General features: G+C 49.9%; 2 protein-coding genes across 5 annotated transcripts; both read left to right on the top strand.

The window, feature by feature from the left end:
- The first annotated feature begins 597 nt into the window (after window positions 1-597).
- Window positions 598-9,342, top strand: PADI2 (peptidyl arginine deiminase 2). Of its 3 annotated transcripts, none has more exons than XM_072354213.1 (16): window positions 598-874; window positions 2,029-2,212; window positions 2,302-2,371; window positions 2,457-2,518; window positions 2,613-2,730; window positions 3,259-3,384; window positions 4,037-4,215; window positions 4,386-4,489; window positions 4,575-4,686; window positions 4,762-4,869; window positions 6,417-6,494; window positions 6,959-7,051; window positions 7,372-7,465; window positions 8,434-8,519; window positions 8,693-8,818; window positions 9,027-9,342. In XM_072354213.1, the coding sequence occupies exons 1-16, from the start codon at window positions 783-785 to the stop codon at window positions 9,258-9,260; spliced, it is 1,866 nt and encodes a 621-aa protein (XP_072210314.1). In that variant the 5' UTR covers window positions 598-782; the 3' UTR covers window positions 9,261-9,342. The 3 variants fall into 3 exon arrangements, with proteins under 3 accessions (XP_072210314.1, XP_072210313.1, XP_072210315.1); XM_072354212.1 differs by having other exon boundaries at window positions 6,417-6,568; window positions 6,907-7,051; XM_072354214.1 differs by having other exon boundaries at window positions 608-874; window positions 6,962-7,051.
- Window positions 9,343-9,405: 63 nt separating this feature from the next.
- On the top strand, window positions 9,406-17,813 carry SDHB (succinate dehydrogenase complex iron sulfur subunit B). Of its 2 annotated transcripts, none has more exons than XM_072354188.1 (8): window positions 9,406-9,731; window positions 10,447-10,574; window positions 11,849-11,934; window positions 13,806-13,942; window positions 14,250-14,366; window positions 15,671-15,772; window positions 16,076-16,198; window positions 17,602-17,810. In XM_072354188.1, the coding sequence occupies exons 1-8, from the start codon at window positions 9,516-9,518 to the stop codon at window positions 17,677-17,679; spliced, it is 987 nt and encodes a 328-aa protein (XP_072210289.1). In that variant the 5' UTR covers window positions 9,406-9,515; the 3' UTR covers window positions 17,680-17,810. The 2 variants fall into 2 exon arrangements, with proteins under 2 accessions (XP_072210289.1, XP_072210288.1); XM_072354187.1 differs by having other exon boundaries at window positions 9,546-9,749; window positions 17,602-17,813.
- Window positions 17,814-17,954: the final 141 nt, after the last annotated feature.

Here is a 17,954-nt window from a genome sequence, read left to right as displayed (position 1 = left end):
CTTTTGCAAAATCCTTGTTTGCTCAGGTCATGGGAAAAAGGAAATAAAAGGAATTCGCTTCAGATGGGAAACTGGATCTAAGCTCATTTCCTATGGCCCGGTCATGGAGAGAAGAGAGAGCTAAAAAAGAAAAGCCCAAAAGCAATGCAAAAAGGGCAGATCAAACCAAGCCTTTCTGCTCCTCGCTCTCTAATTGCTTGATTTGGCTCTTCCAAAATCTGGGGCAGAAGGTTGGTTTCCAACATGAATATTCAGCTCGGGGATGAACACGCCCACGTGGGCTGTCGGCATGCCCGGCCACGGCGCCGAGCTGGGCAAAGGGACGCGAGCTGAAAACAAGCCGGGTAGCACCCTGCTCTAGCCTCGGGGTTGGGAAATTGTGCGTCTTCCTCCCTAATTTTTTCCCTAGAGAGCAGGAAGGGGTGTAGAAGGCAGAGAAGGTTGCAAACCCCAACGTGCTGCTGCAAAAATGCCTCTGAGGTCATCTTGAATTCTCCCTGTTGAGAGGATTGTCCCGTTTTGGTGCATGGGACTGGGAGTGGGGTGGCACCAAGCCAGCTGCCCTCCCTTTCCATCCCTTCCCTCCCTCCTGAGATCATTTTCCTGTGGATCTGGAGGGTCCTGTATTGGAGTGAGGGCTTCATAGTCAGCATCACAAGCACTGAGAGTTCTGAAGGTGGACTGATTCACTGTGGGGGGTTGGTCGAGGAAGAGGAAGAGAAAGAGGAAGGGAGGAAGAGCTCTCTGCAGTGTGCCCATCACCGGGGCATCCCAGCAGCGAGATGCCGTGGGAGCGCACACTGCGGCTGCAGCCCGGGAGCCGCATCCATGCACTGTGTGTGCTGGGCACCCACATCGCCACCGACGTCTACGGGTGAGTGGGGTGTGGTGCAAATACCCTCCAAAGCCAGTTTGGTGATTTGATGCAATCCATCAGCACAAATCCTCAACGGGCTTTGCAAAGCTGCACAAATCCCCAAACCCTTCAAGCGTCAGCATGTGCATGGGCTTGCAAGGGCAACGGGTTTGGTCCGTATCTCAGAGAATGACTGGAGAGCATTGAGATAAGCAGGGATGGGGCATTTCAAGCAGTACACATGGGGACGAATGGCAAAGGAAAGGGGAGGAAAGCAGGAACCGGGGACGATCTGCATCTTGCAATGTAACCCCCATGCCCCTAAAACAATTCCAATGCTGCCCTTCAAGGTAATTGCAAGAAAAACAAAGGAGAAGTGCTTTGATCCCTGTGCTCAACCAGCTGCTTTTGCAAATCTCAAGCCAAACAGCACATCTGGCTTCCCTCTGGGTCCAACTCCTCCCGGTGGGATTCCCCAGGCTCACAAACTATGAGTTTTGCATGGGTAATTAAACAGAAAGGAGCAATTTAAGAAATGCCCAGGCAGCATCAAGCAGGCTCTCAGGTTTCCACGCTCTGAATCCCAATAAATGATGCTGTAACAGTGATCCTGTGCCAGTGCTCGGATGTCAGTGCTCAAAGGGAGCCTGGATTTCAGGAGCCCAAAAATAATAACCCCAGATTAATGAGAAATAAGGGATGGGAGAAGTGAAGGGGATGCAAGGGAAAAGCAAATTGGACTGGAACTGGTGCTTTGGATGTAATAAAATCACCCCCAGAATTAGGGGTTCCCATGGTAAAGTTTTCCAGCCTGCTGCTCTGATCTGGGAAACTCTATTTGGCAAACAAACACAGACTTAAAGTGCACACCAGGCTGGGTTGTTAGGTTAGAGCAGCACAGAATGCTTTGGCTGTAATTACAGAAAATGGCCATCTGCACCAAAGGCTACAATATAGTCATTTTGCTAAAACAGCACGTTCTGCACTAAAAAATAGATCACTTAAAACATTCCCAGGCAGCAAAGAAAGGTAGAAAGGAGGTGGTGATGAGCACAGAGTCATGCAGTTTGGGTGGTGAGATTAATTACAATTGAGTGATTTTGGGTGCTAGATCTGCAGACCAATGAAAATAGGGTGCTCAGACCTTTGAAAATAGGATGCCTTGCTTGCAGGGCAGCCCCAGCTGGGGCGGTCGCCTTTGGGGTGAAGCACACAGAGGGGGTGAACGTGGAGGTGGCTTTTCAGGGCCAAGTTGAGCCAGGACTACTGCCTGGTGTGTCACATTGGCCACTGAATGAGGGGACGGTGCTGAGGTTCAGCATGAACCGGGCCAGCGCTGAAGTCAATGACAATAAGGTAAGAATCAGTGTGCTGAATACTGGACCCCTTTCCTGGCTGGAGGCGGATAGCATCCTTCTAAAAGTGAGGGGATTTGGGTCTTCCAGGTAATTGTCATCTTCTATGCAGAGGGAGGACAGCCCATTGACCAAGCCAGGGTCTTCCTCACTGGCATTGGTGAGTATGAAGGCTACAGCTATGAGCAGGTTAGCTAGGTGGAGGGGGTCATTTACAAGTACCATGTGCCCTATCTTGGACTCAGGGATCTCCCTGGATGTCGACGCAGATCGAGATGGCATGGTGGAAAAGAACAACCCCAACAAGGTAACCCAGCTGCATGGGAAGTCCTGTGGCTTGCAGGAGCCTTGTCAGTGGACAGAGCATCCCCATCCCACTGAGCCCTGGCATGGTGTTACAGGCCAGCTGGACGTGGGGACCTGAGGGACATGGGGCCATCCTGCTGGTCACCTGCGACAGGGACAACCCCTTGAGCCCTGCCCCAGATTGTGATGACGAAAGGGTATTCAGCAAAGAAGGTAACATGGCCCCAGTCCCAGCTCCACTTCAAAAATAAAGCAAAATCACAGCTATTCCCTCCTCTTTAATTTTTTGGGGGCACCAAGGCTTGCTTGGGAATTGGCTACTCTCTGCCCTGACTCAGCCACGCTGCTGAGTAAGCTCCCCATGTGGGAGCGTGCTCCTGTCCTCATATTTTGTTTTAATTACCACCTGGAGGTCATGCCAGTGCACAGATCATGGCCAAAAAAACAGCAGGACTCAGCCAAGGGATGCTCGGGGCCAGGCAGCCAGGAATACACGCCTGTTCCTGCAAAACCAAACCATGCCAAGCCAGTGCCCATTGACTTCCTGAGGCCAGGGACTGGCTGTGCCAGGGAGAAAAAATAAAGTAAAGGTATTTGTGCCAAGCAAAAGCCACAAGCCTTGCTAGCAGGGCTGCAGGATGATATTCCAGCATGCATGGCAAGGTTGGTAGCAAGGAAAGCACACACTGCTGGGCACAGCGCAGCAGAGCAGCGCCCAGGTTTATTCTTGTATGCACCCAGATTTGCTGGATATGTCTCGGATGGTGTTACGGATCGAAGGGCCACAGCATCTGCCCCGGGGATATGAAATTGTGCTCTACGTTCACATGTCTGATGCTGACAAAGTTGGGGTCTTTCATATGCAGAGTAAGTCTTCTGGTCTGGGATGTTTTATCTCCACAAGCTCTTGTCTTTCCATCACTGATTTTGTTCAGTCCGTACTCCCCAGTCTGCACTTCCTTGTGCCCTCATCATTTCTTCCCTTGGTCTTTCTAGCCTTGAATCTTATTTATCCATTGGAAAACTTAAGAGACATACAGTGGTAAAGCCATTTATCCAAGAATACCTAGCAAAGAAGTAGCAAAAAACCCCACACGTCCTGACATCCAGAGCAGGCAACATGCTCTAAGACATATTATCCCTCGTTGTTCCCTGCTGTGGACGTGCTGTTTTGTTCCCTGGAATGAACCGGCCCACACAGATGTGCCATTAAATTCATTAAATCCATCAGCACAGGGTTTGGTGGCAGACTGGGGTCTGCCAGGGCTTCTGAGAATAAGGATCTCTTTGCAGTGCTGGCTCTATCCAAAGACAGGCTTTCACACACCCACCTTGTGCACAATTGCAAAATCCCAAGTGCCAAGCTACTCTTTCAAGGTATTTGCTTCTACCCACAGAGTTTAACCTTTGTCATAAAGGGATGATGGAAATTCCTTGTGCACAAGCAGAACAGGTCCAAACCTCCAGGAATTCTGGAAATTGCCTGCTTTTGCTGAAATTACCCTTTTGGACCTTGCAGATCCGTTCTTTGGGCAGCACTATGTCCACGTGCTGGGCAGGAGGAAGCTGTGCCACGTTGTGCAGTATACCGGTGGAGCTGCTGAGCTCGAGTTCTTCGTTGAGGGGCTGCAGTTTCCTGATGAGACCTTCCCTGGGCTGATCTCCATCCACGTCAGCCTCCTGGAGACCTTGGCTGAGGTTGGGGTCTCCAGTGAAAGGGGACAGGGGAAGGATGAAAAAACCCAAGGGCCATGGGGATAAGGAAAGAATTATTATCTTATCCTATAATGAGCTCAGGGTAGGGTATCTGGGGGGAGAGTGGTAAACTGGGAGGGGAAGGTCCCTGATTTCTGCTTGCATCCCCCCAGGGAATTCCCCTGTCACCAATTTTCACTGACACGGTGGTGTTCAGGGTAGCACCATGGATCATGATGCCCAGCACGTTGGCACCGGAGAATGTCTTCGTCTGCAGGTACAGGCCAAGTGATGAAGTCTCAATGGCTAAATGGGCACCGGCCCCACCCGGCAGTCCTCATCCCCCTTCTGCCCACCTCCAGTGTGAAGGACAACTACCTCTACATCAAGGAGATAAAAAACCTGGTCAACAAGGCTGGCTGTGACCTGAAGGTTTGCTTTGGCTACATCAACCGTGGGGACCGCTGGATGCAGGTAGGTGAGTAGAGGGGAGGGGGCAAAGTCTTCCTTCCTTGATGTGCCCCATGGGGGTTTTCATTCCCATTTTAGGATGAAATCGAGTTTGGCTACACCCAAGCCCCCCACAAAAGCTTTGCAGTGGTGCTGGACTCCCCCCAGGACACAGGGCTGGAGCAATTCCCCATAAAGGAGCTGCTGGTAATCCTACATGCATTATAATGAATTACATGAACAATGAGAGTGTAGCACCATTTCTTCCCTGCATGAAGCAGAGGACTCCAGCCAAGAGGTGTATTTCTTCATTCCCAATATGTGAGCAATCATTTAGGTTGGAAATGACCTTTGAGATCAAGCCCCAAAACCAATCTAACCTACAGAGTTCTACCACAAGCCATGTCCTGCTCCTCTCCGCCCTCTTTAGAAATTGTCTTGCTTCATATTCAGAGAAGCAATTTCAGCCCCTGGAGCTGCCAACATGTTACACTGCAATTTCTGCTTTGGAGCCTCCCCTAATCCCGCTGTTATCTTCCCAGTCTCAGACAGGACTGTATAGCCAAACATAGGGCAGCTCCTCCTCTCAGACAGCCACAGCCTAAGCCCCGCAACCCCACACCAAGGAAAAAGGAGACCGGAGGGAATTAGCCTGTCAGAATCCCTCTGGAACTGATAGGGCTCAGATGCTGCCCACAAACCTGGGATGAACCAGTTCCTACACAGCTGAACCCTTCTGGCTCTGTGGTTCGCTTAATTGAAATGGGTGGGAGCAGGTGTTGCACACTCAGTGCATCCTCTATCTCCCAGCTTCGTCAAACATTCCACTTTTTTAAACGAAAAATCAACTCTTAGACCATAATTACGTACCCTTGGGTGTCCTGGCTTCCCCCCCCCCCCCCCCCCCCCCATAAGCACATCCCTGCATCCCACTTCCCTGCTTCATTTCTGTCACCTTGGGGTGACACTGATGTTGCTGCACCCCGTTGAAGTTAGACTTGGCAGGATGCCTATGCAGGGTTGGTGTGGACAGAGCAGCACACCGTGTGCATATCCATTTACTGCAAACACCCCTGTGTCCATTCCAGCAAATCAGGAGAAATCTGTGTTAACTGAAACACTCCGATAGTTTACCACTAAGGAAACCCAACACTCAGAGATTTAATAGAAAACAACAGCTATCTGATCCTGTCCAAACCACATTGGCTTGAAACAGAGAGCAAGGACAAGACTTAGCCCCCAGTGCCACTTTCACCCTGTTTGTAGGACTACAATCTCTCCCTTGGCCATTAGCCCCTGGCACAATCCAGCAGTGGCACCACAGGTTAATCACCCAACACCTCAAATCCCCGATATATTCAGTCCTGAAAATCAGGCTTAGATGAGATTTAAGTAAAGCCTACCCCTTCGGGTGGCTCTTACGCCTGGGGAGGATTTTCCTTCAGGGACTGGAGCTCATCCCACTCTGCACCAGCCAGCCAGAAACTCTACTTTATGGCTGCCCCAGAATCTAATTAGATTAACGTGGATGCTTAAACAGCAGTTGTGAGATAGCAGAGACCCACACTTCTAGCATTCACCATTTATTACTGAGCCCAGATGCCCCAGGAACTCTCACTCTCTTGCTTTTCCTTTAGGGCTGCATCTCCCCCTCCTCAGTATTTTCACCTGCTGGAGCATATCTGAGCCCAGCAGGAGAGATAAGGACACAGAGGGACCTGGGGCAATGCCCACAGCCATTTCCCTTCCTGCAGGGCCCTGATTTTGGCTATGTACGCAGAGAGCCTCTCTTCAAGGCCATCTCCAGCCTTGACTCCTTTGGCAACTTAGAGGTGAGCCCACCTGTCACTGCAGCGGGGAAGGAGTACCCACTGGGAAGGATCCTCATTGGCAGCAGCTTCCCCACGTAAGAGATGGGAAACCTGTGTTTGGGGGCAAAGGAATTACAGGTACCCCTAAATACCATCAAAAAACACATTAAGCCACTTACCTGGTCATTCAGTGACCAACTGTGAATTATCCTCTTATGGTGCTGGTGCGCTTAATTCCACTGCCTTCATTTCTTCCATCTTGTGTGCATGTGCATAGTGATGAATCAGTATTTATTCCCCTTATCCCCCCTCTCAGGGGCCACTGGCACTGGGGTACATAGATAAGTGGGCATGGTGGTGATGGGTTGGTGGTTGGACTTGATGGTCTTAGTGGTATTTTCCAGTCTTAATGATTCTACGACTTTGCCTCCAGCCCTGCAGGAAGGAGAATGACCAGAGTGGTTCGGGATTTCCTCTTCGCCCAGCAGGTGCAGGCTCCTGTGGAACTCTTCTCTGACTGGTTGGCCATGGGCCATGTCAATGAGTTTGTCACTTTTGTGCCCAGCGCTGATGCAAAGGTACCCCAAAATCCTGTGCTGTTCTATGGTTTCCCTTCTGGGTAACTAATCCCATCAGGGAAAATCCCAGAGCTCATTTCCTTGAGTCCAAGCTGGTGTTTCCTTGGCTTCTCTCCCATGTCCCTAGAAGGAGGGCTCAGGGCGCAAGAAGATACGTTCTTAACTAACAGCAAAGTCTTTATGTTTAAGAACTTAACCTCAACCTTCTTGCAAAAAGCCAAAAACGAGCCTGCAGAGGCAGCTTTCACAGGAAGAAGTACTAACATGGTGCTTTGGGATGAGCTCCCTTTGGTGACCTTTCTTCCTCCTGCTTGCCCCAGCGATTTCGGATGCTGATGGCCAGCCCTGCAGCATGCTACAAGCTCTTTCGGCAGAAGCAGAAGGAGGGTCAGGGTGAAGCAACTATGTTCAAAGGCAAGTGTGCAGCAGGCAGCCTGGGGGAGCTGTGCAAATCCCAGCCAGGGTGGGTGGAAGCCTGTTGTTCCCTGTCCCTAAAATAAAAGTTGAGCTTTGATGCAGGGCAGGACAGTCCGAGGGCGGCAGCATTCAATGCACCTAGAGCAACGTGCACGTGTTGGGGATGTGAGGAAGGGGATATTTTCCCGTTCCATTGCCCTTCAAGGCTGGCAAGAGGGGCTGGCATGCCTGTCCTTGCAGCAGGATGCCTGCCCACCTCCAAGCCCTATTTTGGGAAAGCGAGTGGGATGGGACAAAGCCCTGTGCATCGAGAGGGTGCTAGTGGAGTGGGACGGAAGATCTCCGTAAATGCCAGCTCCAGCAGAGTGGCACACTGGGGGGGTCTCGTGTCACCCCAGATAATTCCAGTCACTCTGGAATGGCAGCCAGTTTGGGCAGCCTCTGATCACAGTTTTGCTGGAGATGAAATTCATCTGTATGCACTGAGATCAGAGAAGGACATCTGTGCCACCATGGGGCCCCCGGGAGTCTGCCATTTGTCTGAGATTTGGCTTCTGCGGAGGAGATACCTCTAATTTTATGGAGCTTGGGTAGCACAGAAACTGTTATTCTGATAGTGATATATTTATATTCCTTGTGCAGGAAAATGGATAATCATAGACTCATAGAATGGTCTGGTTTGGAAGGGACCTTTAAGATCATGTAGTTCCAACCTCCTTGCTACAGGCAGGTTGCATCAAGCCTGGCCTGAGACCTTTCTAATGCTTTCCAGTCCTAATGGAGATATTACAAAATGGGCAAAGATTTCCCTCCTGCCTTGTTTCCCAATAAACTGAGAAATGGGACTCCCAGCAGCCTCATCCCAAAGCTGTAACCTCAGGCTTTTTTTCTATCTCTGTGCCACATCTTAAGCCAGATTTCTGCAGGCATCATTTCATTTCACCTGTCGGGGTTTGTATTTGTAGGGTATTCAGGGACAGACACAAAACGGGTGACCATTAACAAGGTCCTTTCCAATGGCATCATGATGCAGCAGAATCAATATGTCCAGGTAACAGTCCATATTTCTGAAAACCAGTGTTTCTTGTGATAATTGCACAACTCTCAGGGGAGAAGCTGCATTTAGGCAAAAGTCACTCTCCTTCTGGGTGAGACAATGTCTAAAAGGCCATTCTCAGGAACCTTGCATGCTCATTCCCCTGCTCCCTTCTCCACTCCCTCCAGCGCTGCATTGACTGGAACAGGGACATCCTCAAGAAAGAACTGGGTTTGACAGAGGAAGACATCATTGACCTGCCAGCCCTCTTCAAGCTCGACAAGGGCAAGGCCATGCCATACTTTCCCAACATGGTGAGAGGTGTCCCTGCTGCTCGTGTCCCCTTCAGCCAGTGGCTGTGGGTTCTGAGTTACGGGGAGGAAAAACAGCTAAACCTCCGGCCACGAGCCCCTGCTCCCCAACGGATGAGGGCCACCAGCTGCTCTAACAGGCCTCTGGGTTACTGATTGTGACTGCCCAGGCAGGTCGCTGGGTGCCAATAAAGCCCTTCTCACCCCGCAGGTCCCCATGCTCATCCTGTCCAAGGAGCTGGGCATCCCCAAGCCCTTTGGGCCGCTGGTGGGAGGCGAGTGCTGCTTGGAGCACCACGTGCGCAGCCTCCTGGAGCCGCTGGGCCTGCGCTGCTGCTTCCTGGAGGACATCTCGTCCTACCACGGCCGGCTCGGGGAGGTGCACTGCGGCACCAACGTGCAGCGCCGGCCCTTTGCCTTCCGCTGGTGGCACGTCATGCCCTAGGCGGGCTGCCTGCACGGCCCACTCTGTCAGCATGTGTTGTTTTAAATGCGGTGAACTAATAAATTTGCTGTGAGAAATGAGGCGGGGAGTGCTTTAATAGCGGTGAGCACGGTGGGGGCGGCACTGAGGTGAGGGCGCCATTTTGGGCCTTGGCACTGCCGTTTCGCTGGGCGAGCACTGAGGCCTCCTCTGCAGAAAAGGACGAGGACAGCAATTCCGGATAACAGGGACGCAGCTGTCTGCCAGCTCCCGAACATGAGGGGATGCAGGAGCTGGCACCGCGCATCCTCCCTGCGTCACACTCAACATGGCTCCCACGCACACCCGATATGGCGGCCGGCAGGTCTCCGCCCTCAGAGAACACTTCTGGGGCGGAGCGGAACTGCGCAGCCCAAAATGGCGGCGGCCGTGGTGGGAGTCTCCTTGAGGCGCGGCGTCCCCGCGCGGCTCCTGAGGGCCGGGCCGCGGCCGGTGAGGGGACTGGAGGCGGTGCGAGGGGTCGGGGGCGAGGGGAGACGGGCGGGGGGTTAGGGGAGGGACACCGGGAGGATGTGGGGGGAGATGGGGAGCAGGGGGAGCCCGAAAGGGGTTGGGGGGGCAAAGGGACCTGGGAGGGAGTAGAGGGGCAAAGGGGATGGGGGGCAGGATGCGGTGTAGGAAAGGAAGAAGTTTCAGAGTCGGGAGGAGGGAATGTGGTTCTGGGGGACGTGGGATGTGTGAAGGGCATTGGAGAGGGGCTGGGGGGTGAAGAGGAGTGGGGAAGGGGTCTGGGGTTGTTTAGGGGGAGCTGGGGGCTGAGGGAGATAGAGGAGGATTGGATGTGGGGGCAGGAGAAATGAGGGTGGGCTCTGGGGGAGGGAGGGGAGGTGGCAGGAAACTTGTGAGGGGGTCTGTGGGGCTGTGGCAAAGCCGTCAGAGCTGCAGGGCCATGGGTCGCATCCTGAGTTTTGGGGCCGTCTCCGCTGTTCAGGAAGAGGAGGAAGCCCCAGCTCAGAGGTGGCTGTGGGGGCCAAGGTGCGCTGTTCTGTGAAATCCTTGGGAGGATTCTCTTTACACGTGCCCAAATGCGGAGCCAGTAATGGATCCCATAGCTCTGCCCCAAAACTCATGGCCTCAAGTCATTTTGTTGCCAACTAAAAGCCACCTGGAGGGACCTAAGGGCTGTTTTGCTGCTGTTCAAATGCAGATCTGTCGAGGAGCTCAGACGGCTGCTGCAGCTACGTCCCGTATCAAGAAGTTCTCCATCTACAGATGGGATCCCGATAAGCCCGGGGACAAACCCCGTATGCAGACGTATGAAGTGGATTTGAATAAGTGAGTGTACCCAATTAGGGAGCGCTGCTCGGCTTCCCTGGCACACAGATATGTCGGGGCTGCATGTGCACACAGGTTATCTGACAAGCAGTAATTCAGGGTAGCTGAGAGGTGTCTGAGTCAACAGTTGAGGGTGTCAGCAGTCTCATTCAGCTTCAGGCATTGTTAAAACCGTGTTACAGTAGCCAGAGAGGCAGTGCCTCGGGTGTGTTATGCAGCAGGACAAGACGAGGTGTTATTTCCTGATAAATCAAATCTTACTGAGAACATGTGGGATTACTTCCCCTCCCTCGTCTGTTGATGCCAGGTGTGACAAGTAAAACTGTACTGTGAATGCCACGGTAGTAGTCAGCAATTAAATGGTAACCTCATTTTGTGGCTCCTGAGGTTTTACCTGTGTCCCTGATTTGTGTTGAAGTGTTAAATACCTAAACTTGTTCATGGCTCTAATGAGCTATATTTATATGGTAAACTTTGGGGCAAATTCCAAAAGGAAGCAATTTTACTCATAGCTCACAGTCTCAGACCTTGGAGATAAGGCGAAGGTTTTCTTATAGTTCTCTTAACATGTAATGTGACCAGCAAACTAGAAGTAATTAAACTTGTACACTCTAGTGCAGTTATCACCAAGAAAGCTCTCATTTCTCAGTGATCCTGTGAAGGGTACAGTCTTCCCTGTGGTGTAGAAACCTTGGCATGGGCACACGTACCTCCACTTCCTTGAGCTCTTGTTACTATGGTCTTGCAGAGGAATTCATGTCAAGCCCTTCCTGAAAGCTTCAGATACAAAGTCATGCAGCTCTGCTTGGGAAGCACGTGACAGAAATCAGACTTTGCTGCTTTGATTTGCCCCAGTTAATAATTTCTAGATGTTGTCTTGTCTGCTGTATATAAAATTACATAAGTTGTCCAAGACTGTTTGCTTTTGCAAGCAGTGCTGCCTCCTGTGACAGATGAGGATAAGCAGACTTGTCAAAACCTGACCTAATAGGTGAGAGCTTTTAGGATTGTTCTCAGCTGTGCTGTCTGAACCCTCTCCAGCAGAGCCAAATCTGGGCTTCGGCAAAAGAAATGGCTCCCGTCCTGCTCTGACCCCGGGGTGAGATGAGGCAGGTGGGTCTTTCCATTGAGCAAGTGATCTCTATCTTGTTGCAAAATAAAGTATAGTTTTAATTGTAGCTGAGATGAAAGTCCTTTTAGTTGCTTCTTAGATGGTGCTGGAGATAAAGCTGGGGGAAATTATATGGGTTCACTCACTTTGTTTTCTGCTATAGATGTGGGCCTATGGTACTCGATGCTCTGATTAAGATTAAAAACGAGTTGGACTCTACTCTGACCTTCCGCAGGTCATGCAGGGAAGGTAAGAAAGATCTTTCAATCTGTTGTCCAAATAAATGCTAACGCTGACACTGCATGTGTGTAACCGATAGGAAACTTCAGGGCAGACCACAGTATGCCACTCTTCTTTTCTAGGTACTGCACATGAAATACCTTAGTGAATCAAGCAGTGAAGTTACAGGGTATAATCACCCCACACTGAGTTACTGCAATACACATAAACAGCCCCAGTCATTCCTGTTTCCATCCTAATTGTGTTCATCTTGCTGCCCTCCAGTGATGGAGGAACAGAGGAGGATTTAGGAAAGAGACGTTACAGCAGCAGAATTGAGAGGAAAGACGTGTCGAATGGGAGAGAACTGTAGCCCTTCAACTAAGCAGACTGAGTGAGGAAAAGGCTGTCTCATGGTTTTATGCTGCAGTCACCAGCTGGTTCTCAGGCAGGTACTCATCAGCATCTTTGGCTGCATTCAAACTTCCCAGTCTCAGTGACACTTTTTCCTGGAAAGAAAGAGTGCTATTGGTATCCTGAAATTAAGGTTATTGTGAAGAATGTCGTCATGGAGCAGCTTTTGACTTAATTGGTTGGGTTTGCAAGCACTAGAAATTTAGGTGTAATTGCCTGATGCTTAAAGATGTCCTGACTCAGATCTAAATGAAAAGCATGCTTCAACACAGACATTTCTTGCAGAATCTGCATAGCAAGTGGAGGGATTTTCTCCAGTGTGACTGTTCTCAATCTGGTATTTAGATAGCAAACACTGTTCCTGAGCAGCTGGAAGTAATTGCACTGAACAGTTTTCTTTGAGAATCTGGAGACAGATTTCTAAGTGTGGCTGGTTTGATCTCGTCCTTTTCTGCCATACAGGGAAAAAAAATCTGACCACATGTTCCTGTTTCTTACACACGGACCCACGTTTGCAGCCTCCAATTGTCCTGGTCCCTTAACTGGAAAACACTTGTAGCCATCTAGTGAGGGGGAGAAATAGCTTCGTCCAACTGTCAGCCCTTGTGGGAAGGGCTGCCCGCACACTGTGCACTGAGCACTGGCTCATCGGTGTGAGGAGCTGCGGCATTTCCCTGACTCATATCAACTGATGTGTGTCAAATCCTCTGAAATTAGTTATGCCCTTTCAACACTTGTCGCCTTTCCAATATAATGTTTTAAGCATTAGTCTGATTTGAATGCCAGAGCTTCTGACCTGAGCAGTATCAGTGACAGGTCTGTAATGTTTTTTGTGAGCCTTGCCCTTTCCTGGGCTACATCTGTTCCTTGTGTTACTGAAGGTCATGAGCATTGTCGCTTAATCCATTTGTTTAGCTATTTATATGCTGTTTGTTCTGTGAGCGTGTGTTCTCTCACCATGGGGAGCTAATGAAAGCAGGGGATGGCGCAACTTCAGCCTGCTGCGGAAGGTGCAGAAAGGAGCTTCTGTCTTGGGAGTTATTCTAGCATTCCTGACCTTTAAGGATGCTTCTGACCATGACTGCAGGGCTGCTGGGGGTCCATCTGGCTCCATTTTATAATCCCAGTGTTAGCTGCTCGTGTTTCCAACCTGTGAACAAATCTGAATGATTTACCCACCCTGAGAAGCAGCACGTGGAGTGTTACGTGAAGGGATGAAGTGACCGAACCACTGGTTTTGCTGTGGAAAGAAGTTCAGCGCTGAGGGTATGTTTAGAGCTTAAACACAACTCCAGCTCTTTCTCTTTGTTTGAAGAGCAACGTGCTTGGCCCAGTGACAACTTGTAGCGTTTTCCTCATCACGTACAGAGTTTCTTGATGACATCAGAAGGGAAATCAAGCCAGGGGCAAGTTTGGGGTGAGCAGGATCTTCCTCAAGTAGGGTAAGAGGGTGAACATCCACCGCTTTACTCTGTTCTCTCTATCAGGCATCTGTGGCTCCTGTGCGATGAATATTGCTGGTGGAAACACCCTGGCCTGTACTAAAAAAATTGACCCTGATCTCAGCAAGATCACTAAAATCTACCCTCTCCCCCACATGTATGTGGTGAAGGATCTTGTTCCAGTAAGTATCTGCCTTCTGCATCTTGTGACCAATGCTGACGCCATTCCAGACAGTATGGGGTTCGGGTTGGATTAGAATGGATAATATTGGGAGATGGCAGCGAGATCACGTCCCACAATTCACGTCTGAACTCCTCTTGATGCTCTCTGGCTTGGGTGGGTCTGCTTACCAGTGGTGACTAAATGTAGCCTCGTTAGGAGGAATGTGGCAGGCTGATGGACAAAACACCTCCCTCTGTATGAACGACAGCAGATGTTCAGTCTCTCAGGCATCAGTTCAATTTAAGTGTGATCTTTTTGCCTCCTAGGACTTGAGTAACTTCTACGCACAGTACAAATCCATCGAGCCTTACCTGAAGAAGAAGGATGAGTCGAAACAGGGCAAGGAGCAGTACCTGCAATCCATAGAAGATCGCCAGAAACTGGTTACCCTTTTTAAAAATGATTTTTACCATTAAAGTCCCTTCGGGATAAGTCCAGGGTTAATCACTAATGCACAGTAGTGCCTAGTTCCTGTAATGACAAAACTGTGTTACAAAGCCTGATGTGGGTGGAAAGCACTCCCTGAAACGCAGTGTTGTGGCACGTCTGCATTGCTAGGGGTAGCATTTAATAATGAAGCAGAACACAGTTGTGCTGAGGACTCTGACCTTGTTTCCACTGTCTGTGCTGCGAAACTCTGTCTTTGTGAAAACACTGAAGGGCAGAGGCTTGTAATATTCGTGTAGGGATCAGGCAACGCTGCTTATGCTGGGGTGTAGTTTGTCTAGCGCAGCACTGTCTGCGCATCTGACTGGTGCGTGCTAAGCAGCACTGTCCTGTTGCTGCACGCTGGGTTTTAGAGCCCTGGAACTAATGGCAAAAGCTGAGCCTGTACAGGTGGGTGGAAAAGCTTTTTGAAGAGTTTCTAGAGCAGGTAAGTTATCTGGACTTCTTTGGTTCCCACAGTGTTGTTAAACTGACAGTTTCTCTGTTGCCTCTGGCCTGACTTGATGGATCATTTGCTCGACAGTTTGAAGCTCGGCCTGTTGGTGCTGTGATTGTTCCTGCAGTGTTGTCACTGAGTGGGCAAGCAGCCTAAATTTTGGCAAGTGGTAAAAGAGATGAGCATGAGTAACACAGAAGAAGGCTGATTAAAGAGGATACAATGAAAACACATGAGCTGCAGTCTAATTGTCTGCAGCATCTTTGAAAGTTGCCCATTATCTGTGTTTGCTGTGCAGCGAACATCTGATGAATAGATGCGTCATGTGCCCAAGATGTCAGCAGCACTGTGCAACTAGTGCTGTGCTCTCCTAACAACCACAGGATTTTACAGTTTGAAATAATTTCTATCCAAGGGCGACAGTTAATTCTCCTACACCACTTCATACTGTTATCTGATGACATATGTAAGGACTTAAAGGGATTCTCTCAAGGATTTCATAAAGCAGCATCTTTGCAGTCACTTTCTCATTTAAGTAGGAAAACACAAACCTAAAAGTAGCTGAAGGAGCCCTGAGAATCTTTCTTAAAACTGGTGAAGTTGGTTTTTATCTCCTTACCAAAGCTTCTTTTGCTCTGTGAAAAGCCTGTGTGCTTGGATACATGGGCATCTCAGAAAGTCCTACCTTTTCCTTATTGGGACAGGCCAAAGACAAGGAATGCAGAAAAATCAGGCAGTTTTCACACTTGTCCCTTTAATACCTGCATTTCTGTTGCTTGACGATGGTCTCCCTCCTGTGTGCAGGACGGACTCTATGAGTGCATCCTCTGTGCCTGCTGCAGCACCAGCTGCCCCAGTTACTGGTGGAACGGGGACAAGTACTTGGGTCCTGCTGTACTCATGCAGGTAAGGGTGGACCCTGGGAGTCACAAGGAACTGCTTATTTAAAGGCAGTGCAGGTGTCTGTGAGCACAGCATGACGTCAGTGTCCCTGGAGTTGCTGAAGAAACACAGATGTACTGAGGGATGTGGTTTGGTGGGGACGGGGCAGTGGTTGGACGAGATGATCTTAATGGCCCTTTCCAGCCTTAATGATTCTTTGATGTAGTCATGGACCAGAATTCCTGAGTTAGGTGTTGCTTTTAAAATACAACACTGGTTACTTCACCTTGGGAAATCACTTGGTGTGTCGATGACATTGACTTCCAGGCCTATCGCTGGATGATTGACTCCAGAGATGACTATACAGAGGAACGGCTGGCACAACTTCAAGACCCGTTTTCTCTCTACCGTTGTCACACGATCATGAACTGCACAAGGACTTGCCCGAAGGTATGTGTTGCTCCTGCATGCGTCCCCTCTGCGGTCATTTCCAAATTGGTAGGACAACATCACTAGTAGGTTTTGTTTTCTTCAAGCTCTGATTGACTTTTTGCTTTGAAATGGTGAGTTATCAGCAGTCGTGTTTGCAAGAGAATATGGCAGAGTTTACACTATATTACGCATCACAGAAACATCCCTTCCTTGTGATTTTGAGAGCCTGTTTCCAGGATTTAGGTCTGGGACTGTAAAGTGCTGGTTGTGTGAGGGATGCTGCCAGAAATGCTATAGGGAAGATTGCCTGATCAGTGATGTGAGTAATGCATACAACCCCAGCACAGCGCTCTCTTACACTTCAGCAGTAGCTGCTGTCCTGATGTATTGAGCAACTTGCCTAACAGAGATGACAGCAAGTGTTCAGTGCTGAGGGGAGTGTTTTGTGCCGACATCCTGCCAGAAGGGCATTTCCCAGAAGCTGTCTGTGGTGTTTCTGCTGAGAACTGAGCAAAGTTTCTCAAACGAGAGCGTGCCTCTTCCTCATCTTGCTTTAACCTTGTGCCTGTTGCTGGGTAGATAATGAAGTTTCGTTTTCCTGCCAGCTGTGTTATGTTCTGCTTCAGCAGTGCTTGAATCTGATGGTAGAGCAGAATTCTTCTTGAGCTGTGAAGTAATAAGAAGGCAAATTGAGTGGATCACGGATGTAGGAAAATGAGATCTGGGCTGACAGGTGTTTGTCAGGAGCACCGCCTGCTGGTTTTGTGTGTTTAATGTGATTCACTGCAGATAAATCCCCCCTTTTCTACAGAGCAGGTTATTGTAGTTCAGCTAAAGATGATGGTTCTGTTTGAAGATCTGACTGTACACAACGTAGGGAAATAACACACAAGGGCTTGGTCTGTTGATTTTGAGACATGCTTACTGTTGATAATACATTTCCCCTTGCAAGCTTAATTCATTTCTCTTATCTTGATCAGCTCTGAAAAAAGATTGCACGGTGAGCTGTGCTCTGTGGCAATCTGCTCGTGCTTTGTCTTGCTGTGCTGCCATCACAGTGCTATGGAAGGACATTCATGGTCTCCCCACTCTCATTTTGAGATGAAGCATGCTTGGCCTTACAGCAGCACTGCAGGATTAAGGGTCTCTGTGATGCAATGTATGTTTGAATCGTAGGAAAATCTTGCTTTGAAAGGCTTTCTTGGAGCATCTTGTGACCGAGTGCTCCTGCTTGCTGCAGTGCCAGGATCCCCTGCAGCATCTGATGGAAGCGCACCATTAGGCTGGGCTCCAAAAACTGGTTGCTGAGCGTCTCCTCTGCCAGTCGCTCTTATGAACAGCACAGCTTAGACTGTGGGACAACAGGGAGGTGCTCGGTGTGCTGATTGCTAGAGAAACCAGCTGGGAATTTCTCCTTGTAGGGTCTGAACCCCGGCAAAGCAATTGCTGAGATCAAGAAGATGATGGCAACTTACAAAGAGAAGGCAGCCGCCGCGTGATGCTGCGCCGTGACTGGAGACGCGACACGTTCGTGCTGTACCTGGAAGCAGCTTGTGCTTGACCACAGCAGGATGCTGGTTTGTTGTCCGTGTGCGTACAATAAATGCGGTAAAGAACAAAGCGGAGCCGGTACCTCATTGCAGCAGGGACTGAGAACTGCTCGGTGCGCCCTGCTGGGAATGCACCGCCTCGGCTGCAGTGTCCAGCTGCAGGCCGGGAGGACACGGAGCCCTTCAGGAGCAGCGCCGTGTTTGTTTGCAGCCATGTTTGTTCG

The sequence above is a fragment of the Excalfactoria chinensis genome, chromosome 20 (genome assembly GCF_039878825.1).
Source record: "Excalfactoria chinensis isolate bCotChi1 chromosome 20, bCotChi1.hap2, whole genome shotgun sequence".
Lineage (NCBI taxonomy): Eukaryota > Metazoa > Chordata > Aves > Galliformes > Phasianidae > Excalfactoria > Excalfactoria chinensis.
Note: the sequence above shows the minus strand (reverse complement) of the source record. Positions and strands in the feature narration are given on the sequence as shown.